At 38.0% G+C, this 25,544-nt stretch overlaps 1 protein-coding gene across 1 annotated transcript in view; it reads right to left on the bottom strand.

Moving 5' to 3' along the window:
• C3H8orf34 (chromosome 3 C8orf34 homolog) overlaps positions 1-21,270 on the bottom strand; it is a 157,701-nt gene extending 136,431 nt beyond the window's left edge. Inside the window, exons 1-4 of the mRNA XM_086609319.1 lie at positions 21,229-21,270; positions 3,211-3,345; positions 2,513-2,660; positions 1,459-1,590 (exon numbers count right to left, since the gene is read on the bottom strand). Of these exons, the coding sequence (XP_086465445.1) occupies positions 1,459-1,590; positions 2,513-2,660; positions 3,211-3,345; positions 21,229-21,270 (457 nt within the window). The remainder of the gene's footprint in view (positions 1-1,458; positions 1,591-2,512; positions 2,661-3,210; positions 3,346-21,228) is intronic.
• Between the last annotated feature and the right edge of the window lie 4,274 nt (positions 21,271-25,544).

The raw sequence follows: 25,544 nt of genomic DNA, 5'->3' as shown, positions 1-25,544 counted from the left end.
GGATGTCACACCCCTACTTGAGATAAAGACTGAGAACTTCAGATCGTTAGGAGATGGCATGGAAGTTACTTGATTCGTATCAAAGAGTCTGAAGTGCAAGCACTGAAAGGGAGGAGAAGACGACAGCACGATGACAGAAATAGCTCACAATACCCTTGGCCACTGTTTCTAAGTGTATCTCCACGTATTGCTGTCATCCAGCAAAGACTGTTAGATTATGAGTGACTATGACCACTTCTCTGAATATCCCTATTTACTCTTGAAAGTGAATTAAAATAATCTATAAATCTTCCTGGGACTATATAGTCCTGAGAAAAGCTGTGCAATGGGACACAGCTAATTGTACAGCTATTTTTTTACTTGTTACAGTTATTTATTCTCAACAAAAAAGGTTTCATAACCATACCAGACTGTTAACTACCCAAAAGCACAGTGTCTCTATTGCGTAAGTCTATCATAATTTACTTTACACATTGCTGTACTATGTTTTGGCCTGCTGAGGCCACTGGGAGATTTTTCTTTGACTCCATTCAAGTCTAGACTTCCCTGTCTTGCTTTTAGAGGAAAGACAGCAAGCCTTCTATTGCAGCATACTATATATCTCTGGTCTTATCTGGTCCACCTAATCACACTCTGAGTTATTAAAAAGATTTCGTTATTATAAATATTTCAAAAACCTATGATAGTCAACAGAAGAGAATATAATTTTGCAATTTATTTTGGAGAACAAATCTTTTATACATACTTGTGTGTGTGTGTACCTATACATATAATATGTATATTGTAGATATATTTATTTGTGTAAAAATTCCATTAAAAATCAAGCTTAAAAATTAAATTTCTTCAATAGCCACTACACAGGAAGTACTATATTTCGTTAAGGCTTGCTGCCTTTATTTTTACTACTACTATTTTACAGGTCATTGACAATATTCTCTCCAGTCACTCTATTTCTATTCCGCCTTTTCTTTCAGTGTACACTTAGATTCTTTCAGCAACTCTCACAGCAGTACACCTGCTATGCAGACACTGCCACCACATCTTGAACAGTATCTGTTCATAATTCATAGTTTTGCATTGCCTGATTCACTGAAAAAAAATCTCTTATTAGAACCAATATCAACAGAACAGATTTTACACATGCAAAATGGCAATACAAATTAAAACATCAAACCATAATCGGTATCTGAACATAAAATTGTGCATGACACCCAGATATTCTTCTATTTATTTATCTATCTATCTAGAATTCTATTCTGTCTATAGGTGACAACATAGGGTATTATTAAATATTCATAATTCAGTGAAAGTAAAGCAAGAATCAAACTCTTCTAACATATATATCTAGCCATTTCAACTGCACATAGTTTGCTTTCCATTTTAATCTTAATTAAGCAGAAAAACATACTGTGAGTTTAGAAGTATGCACGAATTAATAAAGTAGTGAACCTTTCTTACATGACTTGGACTCCGGTGACGGTGGAGAAATGTTGGACACGGCAAGGTCGCTCTTTGACTTTTTAGGCTTTTTTGCATTTACCTGCCAAGGTTTATCATAACTTCTAAAATCTCTCCTCGTTCCTTTATTTTCTGTTAAAAGAATCGAATCAGGCAGTTATAACATTTGTAGGGTCATTTTTCAAAGACTTAATAAACAATTAATCCAGAAAAATCAAGACCTATCAGTCAAAAAAAGTCAGTTCATTTTGTTCTATTCCTGACTTCTGTTAAATTTCTTTCATTTCCTAAACATCAAAATTTAGAAATTCATTAATATGTTTTTCATTAAAAATGTAACATCTTATTTTTTGTTATGAAAAAGTCCTTAACCTCCATTTATTCTCTTACATGTTTGACTGCTTATGCTTAAAACTTTACATGTGATATAAATAAAAAGTTGATTTGTCTGGCAACTAATACTTTCACTCTCAGCAACTATTTGAGATCTATGATTGTCTAATACAGATCACCAGTCAATTTTTAAATACAATACTAGCTTGTACCAGAATATCAAAGCTAAAGTTTCTACTTCAGAATCAGAGTAGATATTATTTCAGATTTTTTTTTATGCTTCTGAAGAATTTAATCATAAATTATTCACACTGGAGTTCATAAAGCAGTAATAGCGTCTTCTCATTAAGTGTTAGAACGATGGGTTGTTAAAAATGTGTATTATTAAAGAAAATACCTCAGTAGAGCCTAATCTCAGGCACAAATAAAGGATGGGAGGGAAAAGGAAAACAAAACAAAGAGAAAGGGAAAGCAAAGAGGATAGCAGGGGAATCAAGGGATCTTTATATGCACCTTCTTTCTCACTGAGACTGGGATTGTTTCCACTCTGTAACTCTGACCCATACTCACATGACATGTACACAGTGAGCTGATAGAAACGATGTATATTAAATTCAGTATCTCCTGGACAAACAGCATTTATCGTGCATCCAGGAAATCACAGACAAAAGCATGGAAAGATTATATTGGAGAGTAGCCCTTTCCAGCATACAGAACATACCTGATGTTTCACTCTCTGCCCAAAGGGCAGCAGAGCCAGACAATGTTCTCTGAAGCTGACCGCGGTTCCCTTGTTTGGACTGAAGATGATCAATAAGAAATGGGATTGGCTGGTCAGGTGTCTCTGTTATCAGCTTGGTCATCAACTCCTTTAGAAAATTAAAATAAAGCAAAGAATTAGTGGGATATTGCACCTAAACTAATCTTGCACTTACCAAAGGTACACGAGCACTTATAAGGGAAAAGTCTGTTTCAACTTTTAAGAAAACAGCTGGAAACACCTACAAGTTTGGCCCTATGAAGTGTTCATGTCTGAAGTGCTCTTAGTCTAAACGGTCATATATCCGCTGGAATTTACATTAAATAACCCAACCCCCACTACCTACTCAAATTTACCCCAAACAATCTGAATCCTGTTCATTTAACCATTCAGAACAAGCACCTTTTCAGAGCGGTGAGTAGCTCTTCTCTGACCCATACATCCAAGCTTCTTCTCATTGGAAATTGATGTATTGGTAGGGTTGGTGCATTTTTGATCTCACCCAGACACAGAACAATGATCTGGTTAGAATATGAATTCATATCCAGGAACTCCAAGGCCTGATCAAACAGGCAGACATTTTTTTAAAGCAAGTCCTCCAAAATATTATTGTATAGATGTGAGTAAATATTTTATTACACTGTTGCAGACATGGATACGAAACCAACATCAACAGGAAACCATCTCCTGTGCCGTGCATTGATACTATCTAGTTGCTGTTGTACACCCTGGCCTTGCAGGGCTGCAGAAAGAGAAGCACTCTCCACACTGCTGCTGTGGTTCTTCCTGGCTCCCTACACAGAAAACACAGATTAGGAATCCAGAAAGAACCTGTAGCTCCATGCTGGTTATGTGCCCTGAGAGGAAATCAGTGACTCATGTGGGAGGTGATCCTGAAATCCATATAGTTCCACAGGAAATCTGTGGCTGACACTGCCAAACAAAAAAGCTCCATGAAAGTAAAAATCATGGGAATGTACAACAAAACGAGGAGAAAAAACTGGCTAAGTTATTAAGAGTATTTATTCTCTCTTCATCTATCCCTAAGCATAAATCTTATCATAACTTCTGCACACTTAAGTCTATCTCTGCTTCATCTTTTCCACACATCTTCATTTAATGAGTAATTTTTTAAATACTCGTAGTGACTTTGTATTACCATCAGTTAGTTGTGTTGGAAGAAGATATTTAAGAGGGACTATAGCAAATAACACTAAACACGAGTAACAGCATGCAGGATTTTTAAGACACAGCAAGTTATCTTTGTCCAGTCCAAGGCTTCCTGTTCTTTTTATTCAAGTAGTGGTGTAAACAATTAGGTATAAGTGAAAATGGGACAGAAACAAGCTTTCCATTTCAGAAAGAGAAATTTAACTTCAGAAAACAAAAAAGAGAAAATTTGCCCAATCTCATGTCTTCTAAAGACATGATCATCTGTGATAATTATCTACAGGAAACAAAAAAAAAAGTGTCTTTGATTTTGAAATGGAACTTCACAGGAAGAAATTAAGCTACTTACTAATCTTAGAAATGGTAAAGGTATATATACAGTGTAACTTCATCGAGTCTGTCTCTCACCAACATAGGAGAAATCCTCTGATATACATAATACAAGAAAAATCCAGAAATCAGAGTAATTCATATTTTCGTTGCTTGGCAACACTCTAACAGCAAATTTTTCTCTTTTTTCCCCTGCCAAAATGCAGAATTAGTTACAAGTGGAAAGATGTAATCTTGTGCTTGTAATGGACCACAACAGCAATAGGAATTCCACTGCAAAGGATTCTGTTAACAAAGGAAAAGGGTCAATCTGTAATAGCTGACTTGTAACTTAAATATTTTCTCTGAATCATGGTTTGAAAATATTTTTTTTCTTAGATTTAGAAAAACAAGACAATAAGAACTGAGATACATGTGTTGATACTACTAATTTTTTAAAGACATGCATGGGTGACAATCTATTAATAATACCTTACAACATTAATGTAGCATTTAAAAAGACAATATGGAGAGGAAAATTTTTTAAATGCCTACACGTCAATGTAAGGCAAATGCTACTTCATTATTGCCATCACTGACTTGTTTGTCACAGGAAGAAATGGTCTTTAATTAACAGAAACAGTCCTAATAAAATTAACCTAAGTATAGGATTCTTTACCTTATTCTGAGACACAGCAATAAAACTAAAGCACATAATTGCACAAAGCAGAAAATAAAAGTGCTATCTGAGGTGATGTGAAATTAGTTCCTATTCAAAAGGACCACTTATTTATCTACTGTTAACATATTAATAATAAGGCCTGAGTGATACAGAGATCTGTCCCAGAGAATATTCTGTGACAGCAATTAGGATACACAAAAGAACTATTGATATAAGCTTTTTTATCTATCTGGAATAACAAATGAGTTATACCAATCCTGTAAATTCCTAAAGCAAAAGGAAACATTGCTGAAATCCTCATAAACTGATAGTATGCACTTCCAAAAAAAATACTTCTTGTTTATGTAATAAGCCTCAAACTGATTTGCCTCAAGCACTTTCAGAGATGTCATTAAAGGTAAATACAACTTTAAGTCAATGCAAAGGTTATGAACCCTGCCATCTAAGGAGGACATAACTCTTTACTACGAGTATTACATTGCAAAAGGAGAGTGAAGAAGCTCTTAGCTTCTCAAGCTGCTTCAAGCAAGGTGAGGAAGTTGTCTCCAACTTACTGCAGCAGGGTTCCTGAATTCTGCGAAATTTGCAAAGAACACCTCTATCCCAACCACTGATAACATTAGCCATGATAATAGCTTCAAGATATATGCTCTGTGTAAATACACATTCACATGCAGGAGGTGTTATGCCCTTCCATACTCTCCTGTCACACACACTGTCAGAGATCCCAGAAGGAGGATCACAGCTCCATGATCCTCACTGCCTTTGTCCTCCTACCAAATTCTGCCACCCAGTCCACTGAGGGACCTAACTCCATCCGTTCAGCCCCCAACCGGTGCTTTTCAAGCTCGTGTTTCCTTTGAGACTCCTGTCATTCCCAGCAAATTGGCGTTACAAGGAAATATGTTATCTGTTTATGTTTGGTTGCTTGGCTATGTCATGGGGTAGAGGGGGAAGAGAAAAAAAGAAAAAAAGCCCAACCCAAAAATCAATAAAAAAGCAAAAAACTTCACACAGGTAGTAACTGTACTTAGTGATCACTCAGCTTACTTTTAAAGTAAAAACGTAGACTTCACTGAAGGTGAAACGACATTACAGATTAGGAATGCCTATTAGAGGTATTCTCATCACCATTCCCTAGTAAAAGATTAACAATCTTAAACTTCTGATTAAATTATCCAAAGTTTATTTGATGCCCCCATCTGTTGCTCAGATGACATCTTAATAGATGGCAAGAAGAACACACTACATAGTACTCTAAGTATACACTTACATGTTCGAAATGTTTCAAAAAAAGATGACAAAGTGAAGGTATTAAATGAGAAAAACTAAAGTGTACAACAAGTTACAAAAATAAAATTCCTTTTTGGTTAGCAGCAGTCTGATCTGACTCACAATGTGCTAAGTAGGCAAGGTTTCACACGAAAAAGAAAAGAAAAAAGACCAACTAGTCCCAATGAAGCCGCCTCTGCACTAACAGCAGAATAAAACTGGCACAAGATCATTGAAACTGAGATTCGTTTCCTGATGAAAAACTCAGATAAGTTGGGAAATAGGCATGAAAACAGAAACGTAAGACACTTACATGTCTCATAAATATTAACTATACTTTTTGCCTTCCTAGCCTAAATTTCTACGTTTTCTACTTCTTCCCAATTTCACCTAATTCAAATAAGAAAAATAGAAAGTTTTGTCTACTTTTATAACATGTTCTTCAGTGCACAGTATGCCTTATAATGGCAAATAAGAAGTCATGGCAGATTTGATCTCCATGCTGCCAGATGAGTTGTTCGCTACTCGTATCTCTCTCTTCCTATCTTCTTTCCACTGCTATGTCTTCCTTTCGCTCTGTGTCCTTTTCTCTTTTCTGTCAGTGGGGCTCCCCTCATTCTCTTCCTTCCAGTTGTGTAACAAGTGAAGACGCCTGTTCAGATGTTAGTAGCTATTAATTCCCCCTGCACCCACAAGAGACATTGCAGCACAGAAAAGGAGTGAAAGGGAATTTCCATGATTGCTACAGACGAAAGCACTAGGGTGCATACATTCGTTTCTGCTGCTTCCCCACTGTATTGCCCCAAATTACATTATGCCCTGACCAGAGTGAGAAAGAATGGGCAGAAAGGTGATACAAACTACAGAAAAACTCACAGTTAACCTCTCCAAAGATTTTACCTTGCACTGTGCAAACTAGAAATGAAACCAGTTATTTCTACTTTCTTCTATGATGGTATCTCCATGTGCTTTCACATTCTCTAGTTTTATTAAACTACGTAAGACAGACTGTTTTAAAAGAAACTTGCAAAAATTGATCTGAAGATGTTTCCAAGAGATATATTCATGTATATATCGATAAGGCTGAAAAAGATCTTAAAAAGACCACAGGTCTAAACTATGATTAATTAACTATTTTTTTTTTTTTTATAAAGAGAATAATCTTTCACTATTGTGCTATCCTGAGGTCCTCTGTTAGTTATTCGATGCAGGCTCAAATTTTAATTTCCTGGTGACTGTCCACGCATTTAATACAAATGAAACAGTCTTCACAGTCTATTAATCATAGGCCTAATTACAAGAAAGCTCTAATTAGTTATGTCTGAATGTACCTATCAGGTTATTAAGTTAATTAAGCGACATTCTATCTTGCCCTGCAATAGATAACTGTAACTACACAACAACCACAGATTTTGTTTTTAACTGTATACATTTATACAGACTATGGCAGAGCGTGCACAGATTTTGGCTGTATTATGCTCTCATTTCATGGTTTAAATTAGACGTTTAAAGTAGGTGGAGTAAATTGCCCTCAAAAGATGTCTGTCTCTCTCTTCTGACCAAAGACACTAGGTGGCTTAACTTAAACTACAAGGTTTTGATGGGATGTAGTTCCAAATTAAGATGATCAAACACAGCAGTCTTCACACCGATGTCAATGGTGATCTTGCCAATGAAGAAGCCAAGGGAGCCTCGAGAGCTCCCAGCTGACTAGCCAGTGTATGTAATTCTTATCTGCTTAGGATAAGAATTGCTCTCCAGGCTCCACTGACTGTATTCGCTATATATCCATTGACTACAATGGAGCTCAGACACTTAGAAGACAAGCAGACATCTAAATTCAGACATCTGAACAGGTTGCCCAGAGAGGTGGTGGATGCTCCATCCCTGGAGACGTTCAAGGCCAGGTTGGACGAGGCCTTGAGCAACCTGATCTAGTTGGAGATGTCCCTGTTCCTTGCAGGGGGGTTGGACTAGATGACCTTTGAAGGTCCCTTCCAGCCCTAACCATTCTATGATTCTATGATTCTATGAAATTCAGGTTTTCTAATCTCTCCATACAGACTGTAAGTGAACCAAGAAGATATAAAATTGAGTGAAAACCTGCGGAAGGAAAGTAAGTTTAATAAGCTTATTAGTGATTGCCGCAATTTTTTCTTTAGAATTCCTTTCTGATTTCTGCAGTGATAAAGCACGCAAATTTAAAAAAAAAAAAAAATTAAATTATATTTCAACAGTATTCTTACTAGCTAAAAAATAGGTCTGCAATTCTTCAATGAGAACAGAAAGGTAAACGTCACTGCTTTTGCCACAAAGGATTATTTTCTATGGAAATAAAGGGAAAATACTAGCATCCTTCTTTCACAAAACAGCTGGGCTTTAAATCTTCTCCAGGAATTCAGAATTAAAAGAAGAATATCACATTGTAGACTATAATCAAAATGGACTTCCACATACTTTAATCATTCATGAAATTATCACCATGTCTCACTATGAAATAAAATACAAACACAAAGCAAATCTCCACATAAACACAATTCACATGCCTGCACCACGCTAGTCATTTCAAACTAACCAACGTAGAAAAACAGTTGAGAGCAAACCTCTATAGCATTCGTAGTCCTATACAGCTTATCTGTGAAAATACTCAGACTTTTACCTGGAATTGACTAAAAAACTTTCAACCAACTCTTTCTTTGTTCAAAGCCTCAAGACTACTCATTCCCACCATTTCAGCTAACTGTGCAGCTAAATTGACTGTCACACAAGTGCAGTACACAGAATGGCACACACCCCACAAAGAAATTACCTTGGGCATACAAATGGAGAGAAAGTGCAAAGATGATATGGTGGCCCTGATTTTATTGCGCAAACGAAATCATATAGTGAGAATAATAAGAGAGAGTCTGAAAACAAGCATCATTGAATAGCTATCGGTCCTCCTTAAATGTCCATCTATTAAATATCTGTACCAATTCAATAACAGAAGACTGATTTTGGGGGCTATGTTACTAACCATATGTTTAGGGTGACTCTGGAGAGCAGAATGGAAACAACACATTCTTCCCACTATAAACCCTTTGCAAATCATGTAAACAGTTCCCTGAGTTGGATGAACCAGCCCTACCTGATATAAATGCAACTCATGGATGTAGCAGCTGCTAAAATACGCATCATTGATCTTAGTGATCCAGAAATGAAAACCCTTTGCATAGATGAGGTCTGGTGGACAATTCTGAAGTTTCACTGACTGCTGTATTTTTCACTTATCTATCTTCTGAGGGTTTTTTTCCCTCTTATTTTATTCTTGATATTCTAAATATCATTGTCCTAAATGTATCATACCACTTCCAAGTTCACAAAATAGCCTCAAACACCTTTGCTTTTTTGGCTTTATTATGAAAAGATCGCTTTTCTCCCATTCAATCATTTCAGACAAGAATGCTGTCAAAAGGGAGATCACTGGTACTAGGTTACTCTAAAACATTAACTACTCCTCAGTAAAAGAACAAAAGGTTAAAGACATGCTCTCAGATATGTCAAACGTCAACAGTTGTCGCATTTTCTCCCACGGTTTTCAAATCACGAAGACTTTCTATGATAGCTTACACTTCTCTCAGCAGTCCTGCATCTCTGCATACCAATCTCACGCTTGTGGAATTATGCCTACCATATCATTATCTGAACTCAGCAAAGATTTATCAAATGAGGGTAGTTCATGTTATGTCAGAAACACTGCAAGGTTTCCCTGAAGCGTAATTCAGAAATCTTCCTCAGTTTCCACCCACTCTATTAACTAGAGGAAATTCTACCCTGAAGGCGAGGCACTTCACAGTTCAACCAAGAGAAAATGAAAACTACTCGTTTTCGGAAAGATCTGTAGGATTCACATCAAAACGAATACTCACAGATAAAGGCTAGGAAAGACTATTACAACCTGGACTGATTTCCTTAAATTACAGCCATAAACCAACACTAAACGCACATCACTGCCTTTCCTAAAAGCTAACTCAACAGGCTAGAGCTGATCTTTCTCTGATCAGCCAAAGTGAGCTTATTCCAATTTCAAAGTCTAAGGTGAAGCCACTTGTTCGTCTGTGTTCAATCATTTATTACTGCAACTGTCAAAAAAATTGCATCACATCATCTTTCCAGTATAAACTTCACTGACTTAGCTTCTACCTACTTGGCACAAACTTTTTTTCTGAGGGAGGATAATACCAGGAACTAAAGCAGTAGATATTTTTGTGGCTACCTCTGGTGGGTTGACCTCAGCCAGCAGCTAAGCACCTACCAGCCACTCACTCACTCCCACTCACAGTGGGACGGGGAGAGAATGGGGAGAGCAAAACCAAGAAAAACTCATGGGTCAAGATAAAGACAGTCTAACAAGCAAAGAGAAAAGAAACAAAAAAAGCCCAGCTGATGCCAAAGCAATCACTTACCACCTCCTACTGCCCAGCGAGTCCCCAGGCAATGGCTGCTTCAGAAAATTTAGCCTTCAGCTTTTACTGCCGAGCATGGCATTATATGCTAAGGAATATCTCTTTGTTCAGGTTGGGTCACAGCTTTGTCCCCTCCCAGCCTCTTGCCCACCCCCAGCCAGCTCACTGGTGGGCAGAGTGAGGAACAGAGAAGCCCTGGAGCCTGTGCAAGCACAGCTGAGCAACAGCTAAAAGATTGGTGTGTTATCAACAATGTTTTAGGCACAAATCTGAAACACAGCACCATGTGGGCCTGCTATGAAGAAAGTCAACTCCATCCCAGCCAGACCCAGTACAGCCCCACTATAGTAATGGTTATTAAGGGCTTATAATTGGCAATCAGAAAGAGAAGGCTGTGCATGAAAAAAAAAAAACAACACAACAATTGTTATTAAGGGATTAACTCAGCAAAGGATTTAAGCTTAGATATTTATGCATGAGAAGTAAATAATTATAAAGCCAGGTGCATGTTTAAAATGCCTTGATAAATTAGATGACTGCTCTGTGACTGAAGAATCGCAAGCATTTCCTTCCTTCCAGGAGTGTATCCAAAAAAACATTAGGTCTTTTTTAGAATCTAACTATGCAAATGTTTTGAAGATTGATGGAAATCCTTTCAATTGCATTCCACAGAAAACTTAGACAACACACATTTTCAAAATGCGTGCAGCAACAAACCACACCTGTCGTGTGCTTTTCTTTCTTCCCCCCCCAGATCACTTATTGCAGTAAAGTTAAAAAATGTAAATGCACGTTTCTGAATGAGATCATAGATTAGATGTACTACTGATATATTATCAGAAGAAAAAATTATCTGATATACATGTTGCACATTTATCACTTCTCATGCTTTTTTATAGTCCTTATTCTCACAGTTTAGGGGAATTAAACTATTTGTCAGTGCTCAAAGAAAATTACTATGCAAGACATGATTTTACACTTTGGTGTTTTTTTTTTTCCCCAGTTACAATCACATTATCATATCTAAAAGCACAATATCAGAAGTATGACATTGATAAATTTGGTCTAGGAATTAAGAGTCCCATTTTCTCACTACTGAAAATCCCAGATTTCAACACAGTTACTCTTAATTTTTCCAGCAGAAGACAGAAGGACCTAAATCTGGAGTTGGGCAACAAGTGATGATTTAGTGTAAAGCTGGTGTAAGCCCTAGTCCTACATGAACTAATGCACAAGGCGCACACCCATCCCACCCATTGCCTGAAACCATGTTACAAGTGGCAAAGAACTGTCCCAGCTGTAAGTGCGAAAGCAACAATCCCCCATCCCTCTCCCTTCTTCACTGCCCTGATAGCTACAAGGTGTGCGCTGGGGTTCGTTCCACCAACAGTGGCGTGGCCTCAAAGAAAGCACTGACAAATCAATTTTTACAGTAAACTCTTCAAAGCCACAAGTCTGATAGCCTGGTGCTGTGCTCTCCTCTCCCTCGTTTCACATGGCTTGCTACTACTCTGCTGACGATTGTACACATAAAGCATATGCAAGTGAATAAAACGACCACATTTTTGTAGATACCCATGAAGTACCTAGTGGCAGCATGAATCTAATATGCTCGCACTAGAAAGTCACTGCCTTCAACTGCTCCCATGAACTTCTAGTTTAGGTCAGCTGCCAAAAAGCTGATAAGAGCACAAGCAATTGGAAGAGAAAAAGGCAACTTTGAAAAAGCTTAGGGCTCAGTCACACCCCAAACAAATTCACAGTGCAAGTAAAGACTGTTTTGTAACACCAAGAGCTTCAGCACTCCTGAATTTCAGAGTATTGAATTTTACTAATACTGAAAATATCAGGCTAACTCAGAAAATGGTCAGTGAAACATTTCAAAGAAATCTGAAATAGATAACTCAAAAACAGAGCTTAAATACAATAACTTAAATCCCTTATTACAATAGGATTTCTTGTCTCATGGAGAAAAAATATATACATATAGGGGCAAAACGTGCATAGCTGGAAATACTTAATATAGTCAAGATGTTTAATTATTATTATGGGTACATATGCAAAAAAGAGTGAAAAAGGTTTTCCACTGTTTTGCATATATTCAAGAGAATACATTCATTATCATTGTAATGACTGGACAACTGAGGTAAATGGTAATTCATATGCTCATTCATGTATTCATAATATGCAATGCAAACTCTACCTAACACATAAAAGCATTAATTCCTTCTGTTTGTAAAGTACATTTATTTCCTGAAAACTACATTAACATAAATTTGATATTACAGGCTGTGATGTATCTTAGAAGTTAGAAACGCACATACTACATGAATTGTCCATGTAAGCCAGTCAAATTTCTGTCGCTTATAGGTAACAAAATAGTTCTTCATATGCATGAAATATTTACATTCCAAATGAAAAATTTAATTTTTCTTCACTTCATATTTCATCCTTTTAAAAGCCTGTCAAAACTCTGCTAACTGTATAACAAAAACTGGTTGTGGGTAATCACAATAGAAGGCCTGATACTGTACTCGGACAACATCCCCTGTGGACAGCAGTATTGGAGTGAAGAAAAAAATGACAATATGACATTACATGTCAACAGTTAATGTTAAAAATTGTTGAAAATATTTTTTCTACAAGCTCTTTTTCACACTTCTATTTCAAAAGCTCCTAGCCGCATGCAAAACCATGGCATCTGAGGCAGAACTTCAGAGGGGAGCAGAGCTTTTCCGAACAGCAATTTCCAGAAGAAGTCATAGAATCATAGAATGGTTAGGGTTGGAAGGGACCTCAAAGATCCCCTAGTTCCAACCCCTCTGCCATGGACAGGGAAACCCTCCACTACACCAGGTTGCCCAAAGCCTCATCCAACCTGGCCTTGATCACCTCCAGGGATGGGGCATCCACAGATTCTCTGGGCAACCTGTTCCAGCGCATCCACAACTTCTCTAGGCAACCTGTTCCAGTGTTTTACCACCCTCACTGTAAAAAATTTCTTCCTTATATCCAATCTAAATCTACTCTCTTTCAATTTAAAGCCATTGCCCCTTGTCTTATCACTACATGCCCTTGTAAAAAGTCCCTCTCCAGCTTTCCTGTAGGCCCCCTTTAAGTACTGGAAGGCTGCAATAAGATCACCCCGGAGCCTTCTCTTCTCCAGGCTGAACAGCCCCAACTCTTTCAGCCTGTCTTCATAGCAGAGGTGCTCCAGCCCTCGGATCATCTTCGTGGCCCTCCTCTGGACCCGCTCCAACAGCTCCATGTCCTTCTTGCGTTGGAGACTCCAGAGCTGAACACAGTATTCCAGGTGGGGTCTCACGAGAGCAGAGTAGAGGGGCAGAATCACCTCCCTCGACCTGCTGGCCACACTTCTTTGGATGCAGCCCCAGATACGGTTGGCTTTCTGGGCTGCCAGTGCACATTACCAGTTCACGCTGAGCTTCTCATCAACCAACACCCCCAAGTCCTTTTCCTCAGGGCTGCTCTCAATCCATTCTCCGCCCAGCCTGTACTTGTGCTTGGCATTACCCTGACCCACGTACAGGACCTTGCGCTTGGCCTTGTTGAACTTCATGAGGTTCTCACAGGCCCACCTCTCCAGCCTGTCAAGGTCCCTCTGGATGGTATTCTTTCCCTCCAGCAAGTCAACCACATCACACAGCTTTGTGTCATCAGCAAACTTGCTGAGGGTGCACTCAATGCCATTGTTCATGTCACCGGCAAAGATGTTAAACAGCACCAGCCCCAATACCGACCCCTGAGGAATACCACTAGTCACTGGTTTCCACTTGGACATCGAGCCATTGACCACAATTCTTCAAGTGGGACCATCCAGTCAAGTCCCTGCAAGTCATCTAACGGTGTGTGCCACTAGAAGAATTTCCCACTGGGAACTGTTTGGCAGTCACCCATGCAGCAGGACAGAAGGAAAGAAAAGCACACTCAGGACTCCTGGGTGAGGTGTGGACACCTGTTTCCATATCCTAGATGCCTCACTCAAGTCAGTCATGCAAGTTTGCCTAGTCATTGGTTTCAGAGTAGTAGGTGTGCTGCCAGCCACCAAATGCTCATTTATTCACAGGATAATTTACAGCAGGCATGAAGAAGACTTCTGAGGCTGATCTCACACACAAATGAAGGAAACAACACAACTATATAAAACCAAACCAGCAATAATATATTTAGCATAAACGTATTAACATAAAGAAAAATATTTCGAAGTGCAAGTAAAAATATAAACTCCAAGGTCACAACCCAAGTCTTTAAAACATTGATTTTGGCCAGTAATCTCTCATGGGTGTAGGTATATATATACATGCAGAGATTTCCAGTATTTACATAATTTGCAGTCCTAGAAATTCCAGTTTTGTTGGAATGTCACAGTAAGCACACCAAGTCAGACTTTCTGGGCCATTTGAGGCTGTCACTCAATTCAGGTCTTGGACTGAAGTTCAAATCCTATCACTTGTATAATGCTACTTAGGTGGTGGCTTTACTATACAAACAGTTTTGAAATTACCTATTGAACGAAGACACGAGAATCATACACTAGTCATAAATTTAGAATTAGAAATAATGTTTCTGTCCACTTAAATATCCACTTTCTCTAATGAGGTCCCTTATAATAAATCTACTTCTGGAGTATGAGCATAATCTAATGGATGATTTTAATCTAATGGAAATATTTTTTTCTTAGAGTATGCCTTATTACAAAGACAGTGAGTGAATCTGTTTAATTTTCAGTTCAATCATTTAAAATAAAAGTTTTTATTACCAGAGTTCAAATAATAATTTCAATGATTGGGGGGCTATGCATGATTGTACTAGGAACACTATGGGCCAGTAAAAGAATTCAGTATCTAAACTGAGAGTTATGGAAGTTACCCCAAACTAAAATTGCATCTTGACAATCTCTGTAGTATTAATACCATCAGTTTGATGTGAAAATATTTCAGGTATATAAATGGTAAGTGAACCTTTGTGATCTGATGTACCTAAGGGACGTGCCTATTTTATTCAAAAACTTTGGGATCAAACAGAGCCAGTCACAGGGAAGGGACCACAATCCAAGGTTATTTTTCCAAGGTAGCTAGCTCAATACTTACGCTACAGCCTGCTGACACTTGCCTGCGAGGAGGTGAGAGATGTGAGTCTGGGCCCTGCAGGCTGAACCAGATGCTGAAAACAGGATCTCACAGTCCCTGAGCAAGTGAATAGAAGAGAGATTCTGTGATCATCTCTTCTGATCACATTTTAAGTTCAAGACGCAAGCCTCGATCAGTGTATCTTAGAAAGACAGCAGATTTCAATCTTCTACAGTGGACTGAGTGCTCTAAAAAAACCCCACAAAAAATCCACCAAGCAATTGACTAAATAGGGTTTTACCTTCTTAATTAAGGCTTTGGGTGGTGCTTTCACATGCAAATATAATGTGATACCTAGGGCAAAATGCTATGAAGTATAATGAAAATAACAACTGTGAATAGGCAACGTTGGACTGTAAGAGATTGAAGGTGGGAAGTACCTATGAACATTAGGTCGACAAGAACAAAGTCCATTTCTCTGTTTCATACAACGTTGTGGCAAGCAAGCTCGGTTATAGGAAGAGAAAAGTGATAACAGGAAGAGAGAAGTGATTATAGGAAGAGAAAAGTGATAATGACATTGGATTTCAAGTTTCCAAATGGAATTGGTTTTAGATAGATTAGTTAGAGACCTGTTCAGCATAAAAGATTATAATTATTAAAGATTTACAAAACATTTTTACCATGTTTAAATTTCATGTTTAAAGTTATAGATGTTGTAATGACACAAAAAAGAATTTAGAATATTGATTTTTTAAGGCCACTATGAAATCATCTGTCCATGTAACATAGTCTTTGGGTGTAAACAGTTGTGGAGATTAGTAACTCAGGTGCTAGAGAAGATAGCAGGATCTAAAAGAGATTCTTAAGAAAATCACAGAACATTCACAGCAATAAGTCTTTCAGATCCTGCAAAACCTGATGAAGATGAGATGGACTGGCACCTAAGGTTCCTGAGAGGTCTGATGGAGTTGCTATTCTCTGACCATGCCTAACAAATGACCAATATTAGACCCCTCACAGATACAGTAAAGCCAATATCTGCCAGCTGCACACAATCTCTGGTTCTCATTCAGGATACTGGAACCTAAATCCAACATAAGACTATCATCAGCCTGAGGAAATTCAAATCCACATCCCTCCCGACACAGAATGCTGTCTTAAACTCAAAGCTATGCTGTGTCAGGGGGAAGAAACTTTATAAGCTGCCTGCTAAACCTATGCTACTGCACAGTGAGATAGATAGACATACAAGTAGATAGATAATTCAGGCACTGACATAAGAGGGAGCATGATTTGACAACCTAGTGGCTAGTATTAAACAGCATTTAGATAAAATATAGACACAGTCCTTTGACACTGTGGGAAGCTGCTTCGCTTCTATCCACACTTGAAGAGAAAACAAGGAACTGTTATCTCTGAAACACCGCACAACAACATCTGCTTTCAACTGCAGCTTGACACTCTAGACCTGGCTAATATTTCAGACATTGCTTTGTGCTTTGGCATTTATCACGACGGGTGAGTTCTTACTTCGTTACACAGGGTTCCTGGATCACCAGTTTGAGATACATACTACTACCCATGCAGTGTTTGGACCTAACAATGCAACTAACACATCCCAGACTCCACTGAAATTTCAGCAATTTGGCTTGTAACTAAATGCACATTGTTCCTCAGATCACACCCTCAATGATTTTAGTTTTATTGGCCTTCTTTAAAACAGGAGGTCTTGAGAAATCCCGTAACTGCAATCACAGAAGTGTGAACATTAGGGAACCTCTTTAAGTTAGCATCACTTTTACACAACAAAATCCCATTCAGATATCGAAGCCTTATTTTCAACAGAGCCTTGGCCTGATGGTCATTCCACAACTTGAATTTGCCTCGGGAAACCACCACTCAGATGTCTTCCACAGGTTTCACCAGTGCATGCAACTAACATGTAACACAAACTACAGGATAACAGACATAATGAAGCTGCAGAGAGTCAAGCCCATGTTAGCACAAAAATTAAAACTCAGAGCTATCAGGTGTCCATTAGCAGGCACTGACAGCTTTCGGAACAAGGCACTTGTAGCTCTTGCATTGTCTGTAAAAGGCAAATCAATATTACTTCTCCTGTGGAAAAAGGATACAACTAACATTGCATTACAAAATTACATTTACTCAAGTTATATAGAAAGATAAATATGATACGGTATTTTTAAAAGATCTTCTGTCCAGTGTGTGGCCAAAGTTATTAAATATTCTGTATAAGTTCCATGTATTAGAACAATTATAAAAATTGCTTTAATATTTTTTTAATCTTGACCAAGAATATTTAAACTGTTCACGTGGAAGTTCATATAATAACCAGCAATTACAGTGACATGAAATGGAGAATATGAGTTACTAGAGTCCAGAGTAGGGAAGTTCTAACACACATTTAATTATCCTGGCTTTAGCTGCCTACATAGATTAACACTAAATTTGCTCAAGTACTGATCACTAAACAAATACCAATGAAGTTAACAGATGCTCCCTGATTGTTAGAATTTACTTAAATCATGTCACTTGGAGATGTTCTTTTAGTACAGCAGCTAAACAATTTTTGGTAATAGACTAATTACAAGTTTTATTCATGCACTTTGAATACATGAATATCTATTCAGATATGCATCTTAATTTCCTTTTATTTACCTGTGAGAGATTGGCTTAGTCTCATAAGATTTCATATCAATGTTGTAATCAGCTTTTTAAATAGAACTAAATGTTTAATATGCATCAACACAATAGAGATTTCTGAACTAGAAAGGTCAGAATTTGTTGCCATAGAAAACTCTGGAAATTCGTTTTCACCACAGCAAAATACAAAGGGTTCTTTTATATCTGCAGAGCTTAGAAACTGCAAACATGGCTAGAACTCCTTAAATATGACTAACAAGTAGTTTTTATATAGCATTTTAAGAAGAAAAAAGGTTATTTCACATATAAGCCGTTGCTTGATTGACTTAAAGCTACTTGTATCCTTTTTTTTCCCCCCACAGGAAAGGTCACACTGATTTGCCTTTCACAGGTAACACAAGATGCACAGTATCCTGTCAGAATAATGACCAAAGCCACTGCAGACTATCTGCAAGCAGATACTTGATAGGTCTCAAATGCCTTTGAGAACACACAGTCACGTTCGCTTTGGTTTGACAATGCTCATACTCTGTGCTTTTCTAACTGCAACTGAAAATCATAAAAATCTCCTTGTTTACTATTAGAAGGAAGACTTTCTTATTAGCAGTTATTTTAACCTGTGTTCATGGAGGGGAAGATGAAGTTTTTGCTTAATTATGTTTACACTTAAACTTCGACATTTAAACAAAAAAAATAGCAAAACCCACAATGAAATCAAGAATTAAAAGAGTTGGTCTCTTTAACTGCCAGACTACAGGAGTATTTTACCATGCAGAAGCCACCAGACCATGGATACAACAATAAAATGTGATTATAAATGCATGGATTAATATTATTATAATAAGTAGCCAGCTAACTATGTTAACTAATAAAAAACAATATTAGCCACTTTTTTTAATACTCTAGGGCATCTTCCAGCGTTTTGCGTATTACCACCTATTACATGCTACCACATGACACTGCAACTATTTCATTTCTGTTGGATATCAGTGTACCTGAATTTATCTTCAGCCTCAACTGGGAAGACACATTAATAATTCCAGTTTAGCTGGAAGTAAAATCCACCTGTGATTGCTTCCATATGCATTTTTATCATCCACCAGTTAAGCCAAAATTACTTGTGTGACTTTCCCCATCAGCGAGCAAGACGACAAACTGCTTTAATGATACCTTTTTTTTCCTTAATATTATTTTCAAAGTTCTGACAGATTTCTAATGTGCTCTGCCTTCATGGAGAACCTCTTTATTTCAAGTCGAATGAAAATAGATACTTCTTCTACTCAAAGAGGAGAAACTTCTGAGAATGACTACCCCCCATCATTGTCAAAATAAAAAAAAAAAAAACAATTGAAGATTTGGCACATATAGGGAAAAAGACACGCAGGTGTCCACTTGGACCTAAACAGCACAGGCTTGAAGTGTTCAGGTTTAGAGCACAACACGAACCATGAAGAAGCAGGTATGACACACAGAGTAGCAAAATTGCCAGGGGAGGGAAACGTTAACACTGAGCACAGAGCCACCCATGGTATACATGTCTCCAGTCACCTTCTGGGGTTCCCAAACTGCTTTCCACTGGTACTATCAGGTTCATTTCTCTGCCTAAACCCTGAGAAGGTACAGTTACTGCCTCTGTCTAAAAATGGCCCAGGCTTATGGAACAACCCTGAGGCTGTCATCCGGGATTCCCCCAAAAAGCAGGCCCTGCAGTGTCAAGGTTTGAAAACAGATAGACCTAGCAAGGCTGAGATCTGAACCCAGGAGAACACAGAGCCTACTGAAGATGAACAACAAGCTGCCTAACTGACTGCTCCTACAAAGCAAAATCTAAGCTTGCAAAGCAGGCGACAAGCCTATCTTCTGAAAATGCATGCCCGTACTACTGTTGCTCTGAGATGCCCTCCACATGTTTACTTGCTTACCTCATCTACTGGCTTTGTGCTGCCTTGAAATAAGATTCAAAACTCTTTGGACAGAAGTTCTTGTTTGCAATATGTCTGGACAATTTCTATCACAATAAGTTACCTTTTCCTCGTTGCAGCAAGTAGACGAAAATACAACACAAAGATAGTGGAGATTTTCAACAGATAATTGATTATACTATATATAAGAAGGATAACCTATGACATCCCTTTTGCACATCTTGAAATATACTCAGAAAAAAAGACACCACCATATTCTCTAAAAGGTATGGAAAGACAGAAAACATCAGGCATAATTCGGTAGTCATATTAAGAACAGCACTCATATCTAAGTAACATTTAGCTTTGTTCTTTTAAAAAATACTGTATTTTCTTTTAATCCTGGAGACTATAACATCAAAGATTCAATCTAAACATTTCTATCAGGACAGTCCTGCATTAATCAAGTTATTTCCACATCGAAAAATCACTTCCCTATTCTGAAACACAACTACAACATCTTGCGTGGAACTGTAACTTGAGAGGTTTCTTTTCACCTAGGTTTGGCTACTGGAATCGCAGAACTAAAAAAAATACTTTTAACCAGTGCAAAATTGTATTTACACAGGTGATGTTACAAGTCAGAGAGATCTAATCACCATCAGAAGAGACAGAACCCTCTCACCCTACTCCCACGCCTTCCACACTCGGCAAATTGTAAAGCGTGTCTCTTCCTCTGGAGCACCATGAGGAAGAGCAGACTCTCGTGCAACTTCTGCACAGAAAGAGTCACTGGAAGACTTGCTTCAGACAAGACACTTCCTCCTCAGAGGCTGGATGTGCTATAATCATGCCCAGAAAAGAGTGGTCCAGAAAAAAACTCTCTAGCAAAAGACAACTGATTAGCAGAAGTGAAAGAACAGTGTTTGTGTTACTCTACAAAGGAAAATATCAAACCTTGTCGACAATATGCGATGGATATCAGATACGATGGATTACAGCCAGGCACATGTTTAATCGAAGAGATGGTCCAATGTCAAATGCATATTTCTAAACACTCAGCGCTACACAGCTGCACCGATGCTGCAGACTCAACTTCAGGCTGGGGCTGTAGCTGTCCCTGGACTGTAACAGCACATACCTGGGTTTTGTCATCTTCATTTTTGATTTGGATAAATTTCATGTTTGTTTTTCAAATCTCATTTCCTATGTCAAAACAAAAGTATGCTTCAAAGTAAAACAAAAACAACCCACCACAAACACTTGGAAGTTAAGTTTATAATTGCTCATACAAACATTACTGTAGTTCATTTTTATATATGTCACACTAATCACACAAATCTTTAAAAACACATTCTGTAACACTCATTCAGCTTGACTTTCAACTTGAATGTGATTATTTTAACAGTCTTTGTATAAAATATAAAAAGAATGCTTAAGTACTGGATCAAATGCAGAAGTCATGCAGTAGGTGGGAGGCATAGAAAGCATTCCACTTTCCCACAAATATAAACACATATATATTATTATGTTTTTGATCTACATCAGGCTCACAAAATCTTTTGATATCACAGAAAACTAGAAGAAATAAACTCAATGCTCCACTAAATGTAGGGCAAAAAGATGCTAGGAGAAAGACTTCTTGATTATTATAATGTTACCTATTATTATAAGGACTTACGAGAATGGCAAGGTTCCATTTTGTGTAACACTAGAGTAAATTTTCATATGCTCAAATATTAGAGGAAAACACTGTATAAGTAGTCATGGAAAAAACACATTCAAGCACTTTTGCAGTATAATGGCTATTATTTGCAACATGTTAAATTCAAATGCTTCCAATTATTTCACATTTTTTAAAATTGAAAAAAGCCTCAAAATATCTGGAGTCTAATTACAGCTGAACACTAATGGCAATGGGACATAAGTAAGATATAGCGATATTTATCCAGTGAGTAAATGTCTGGCTATTTCCACTCCAAAAATTTGACCAGACACTCTTCTGAAGGTTCTGAGAATAGCCATTCGACTTAATAGTCCATCTCCAGAAAGAAATACCATCACAGGCATAATAGTTTGTTCTAATGGGCTCCTTTTTCCAATCTAAAGCAATAATCTAGCTTTACACAAATACTAATGCTCACTTTTTTACCAGCAATGGACTTTCTTGACACTACTTCTGGAAAACAAAAAAAAAACACCCACCACAACTACATATCCTAGTTTTGCATTCCTATGTAGTGCTTTAATTTTATACGAATGGCCTGTATTTGTGATCACTATTGTTCAATGTCAAAGAGAACCATGAAGAGGGAGGACAGAATTTCTCTCATTGATATTTAAGGCCTATGTTTTCCACACAAGATTTATCAGTTTGTTCTCAGCATAGTAAAGCCACAGAGAGGGCTTGTAGGAGCTTAAGAGACATCCAAACTATAATTTTTCCATCAAGCTATTCAGCCAAATGAGGAAGTTCAGCTGAATATCAACTCATCACAAAAACATTACAGGTTGCTTTAACAAAACATTTCAATTTATCAAACTTAAAGATTTAAAGAAGCTGTGTTTTTCAACAAGAATAAAAAAAGAATAAAATATTTCCACCCAGCCCTAAATAGTACGTTGCTGTCAATCGCTATCTTCCAAAACCAATGGTTATAAATTTTACATTTCTCAGACCTACTCACATCTCCTCATCAGTGTGTCATTATGAAAGAATTTAAGGTAGCATAACTTGCATCCTGAGGACAAACACAAAATATGATGTATAAAGTCTTAAGATAAAGTATAAGTGACCCAACTACTGTTAATCATGTCTTTGGATCTCTTTTTTTTGTACCTCTCAGTATAATATCAACACTTACGGCTGAAAACAAGATTCATTCAAATGCAGATTCATATCTAATGCTACTGAAAAAAAATGAAGCATGTAATTAGTTTACCTTCATGATTTGTCACATGAATTACTCATTATTTGTTCCATTTAAAAGTTACTTGCATGCCCAAGTCTTTACAGAATCCTCACCGAAGTACATGATGTGAAAAACCTCCTTCACACTAGCTTTAAAGAGAAGTTGAAAACTGAGAACTATGTCAATATTAAGCTGGAAAAAAGCCTCTGAAATTAGAGGATGTTGGACACTTCTGTTTGGCCTCTGGGAGGTCAAGTGCATTGGTTGCACAGGCTTAAGGCTGACATCATACCATGCCCACAAATAAAGTAGGTCTGAGATAATGGGGACAGCTAAATAAATATCAACTTACATAAGCGAGATATGTTCCACTCTATAAGTTATAGATTAGCTAAGTTACATATAGGATTGCAACATTAAAGCAATTTTTACATTATCTAAAGCGCAAGTATGAAATAAGAAAAAATATTAATATTGGTCTCTGTGTAACAAAAATATAAGCTAATGAATAAATACTTTTTCCAAGAGAAAAAACAGCAGGAAAAAAATGGCTTTAAAAGAAGTCATCAAAACACACGACTTCTAATAATTACCTCATATGGATCAACTTATTAAAATCACTTTCTAGCCCAAACAAGGTAACTTCAACACATACACAACACTGGCATATTTCTAAAAACTGTCATTTGCACTTTGACTAAACTGTCACCGTGGATCTAGACACCATGTCCTTGCTAACCTACCCAGGACACGACCTGCAACATCCATGAGCTGTCCTCTGGCTTAGGTCTTCAAACAAAGGACTAAAGGAGTGTATTTTACAAGAGAGCTAGAGCTTTAAGAGGATACTTAAATAAGTACTACTGTACTAACGATGGAAAATTTACATGGGTAGCAATGGTAATATTTAAGGACTAATATTTGAATTGTACCTACTAGGACTGTAGTTAGGTCCATCATTTCTCATCAGACACTTCTACCATCCAGACTGCAATGGCTCAGGCAAATAAGAATCCCTTCATTTCTAGAGGCTGAGATCTGGTGATTTCAGAAGATGTGATAGATTTTTGGGTTGTAGAGCTATTTTTAATAACAGCCAAAGCATTATTAATCTTATTTCCCAATGCTTTTTATTTAGAAAACAACGCCTGCAAATCACTGGTGCATGTTTTTGTTTGTTTCTGACATGGCAAAGTAACTTCCCAACCCTGACAGCGATTGCCTAATTAAAGCTTCCTGATTATTTGATTGCTATTAATTTAATGTTAGACTAAATCTGCCTGAGTGAAGGCCTTCCCCTTGCAAACCGGGGCCCCACCAACGGCAGCCGGGCTCCCTGTGGAGCACAACATGCTCACATGGACCGTGCTGCAGCCTTGAGACTCCTCAGCGCCCGGAGCTGCCACACTGAGCCGGGGAGAAGGGACGAGAAATCAATTTTTTTGAACGTGTGGCACCAATTAATGGGATGGAAAGAAGAGGAAGCAGACGGGCCATAATGAGCTCAGGGCCTGGCTGTGAAAACTCCTAAACCATGTGAAGGCTGTGAGAGCCAGAGGGGTTTGCACTCTCTGTGCAGACAAACAAGACAGACAAAGGAAGGGGAAACACAAGCACAGAACAATACGTGATAATGCAGCAGGACAGCAGTAGCAGACGTAGGAACAGCAGCCAGATAACTGGCCACTATTTCAGTACCCTAACTACTGTATATTTTATTTCCTCTCCTGACTTCTTTTCTTCAGTGTTTAAGTAAATGTTAAGAGGATCTTCATTTTGGCCAACTTCATTCTTCCAGTCTTTTTTCTATTATCATAGAGAAACACAGACTAAAACAAATTATGTTGAGTTTCTCACTTTCTTTTGTTCTTTTTTTTTCTTCCCTGCTATCTTTTTCTTTCAGGTATTCCTGCTTCACAGTACAAAAAATCTAGATTAAATCTATTCCCCTACTAATTTAGTCTTCTCTTTGTGCATCCCTTCTTTGGTCAGCATTGGTAAGTCTCCATTCAGCCTTTGTCTCCAAATAGCTTCACGGTTTTACACTTTGTATTAGACTACAGGCATTATTATCTACTGACATTATTCTGAACCAAGGCACACTTAAGAGGAGCGCTGAAACATCTTTTTTTTTTTTTTCTTTTTTTTCTGCAGGCTCTACATCATGCAAAAGAATGTGTCTTAAAGGTGTGCTGGGTTTAAGTGGTGGGGGTTTGGTAGCAGGGAAGGGGCTACAGGGATAGCCCCTGTAAGGAACTGCGAGAAGCTTCCCCAGCTCCAAGTTGGACCTGCTTCTGGCCAGGGCCGAGCAGATCGGCACCTCTGCGAATGCCATATTTAAGAAGGGGAAAGAGAAACTGGCATCAGGGGGGACCTGCAGTGAAGAAAGCAGGGAGGCAGGACATGGACAACTGCTCAGGCTGGGCTGCTGCCACTGACCAGAAATGGCTGTGGTGGCAATGCGGCTTGTAGCGCTCCGAAGCGCCCCGCTCGCAGGGCACCTGCTGGGCAGCGTTTGTTTTGCTGGGACTGCCGAGGTTTGTCG

This window comes from Tauraco erythrolophus, chromosome 3 (genome assembly GCF_009769465.1).
Source record: "Tauraco erythrolophus isolate bTauEry1 chromosome 3, bTauEry1.pri, whole genome shotgun sequence".
NCBI lineage: Eukaryota > Metazoa > Chordata > Aves > Musophagiformes > Musophagidae > Tauraco > Tauraco erythrolophus.
The sequence above is the reverse complement of the archived record's forward strand: the minus strand, read 5'-3'. Positions and strand labels throughout refer to the sequence as shown.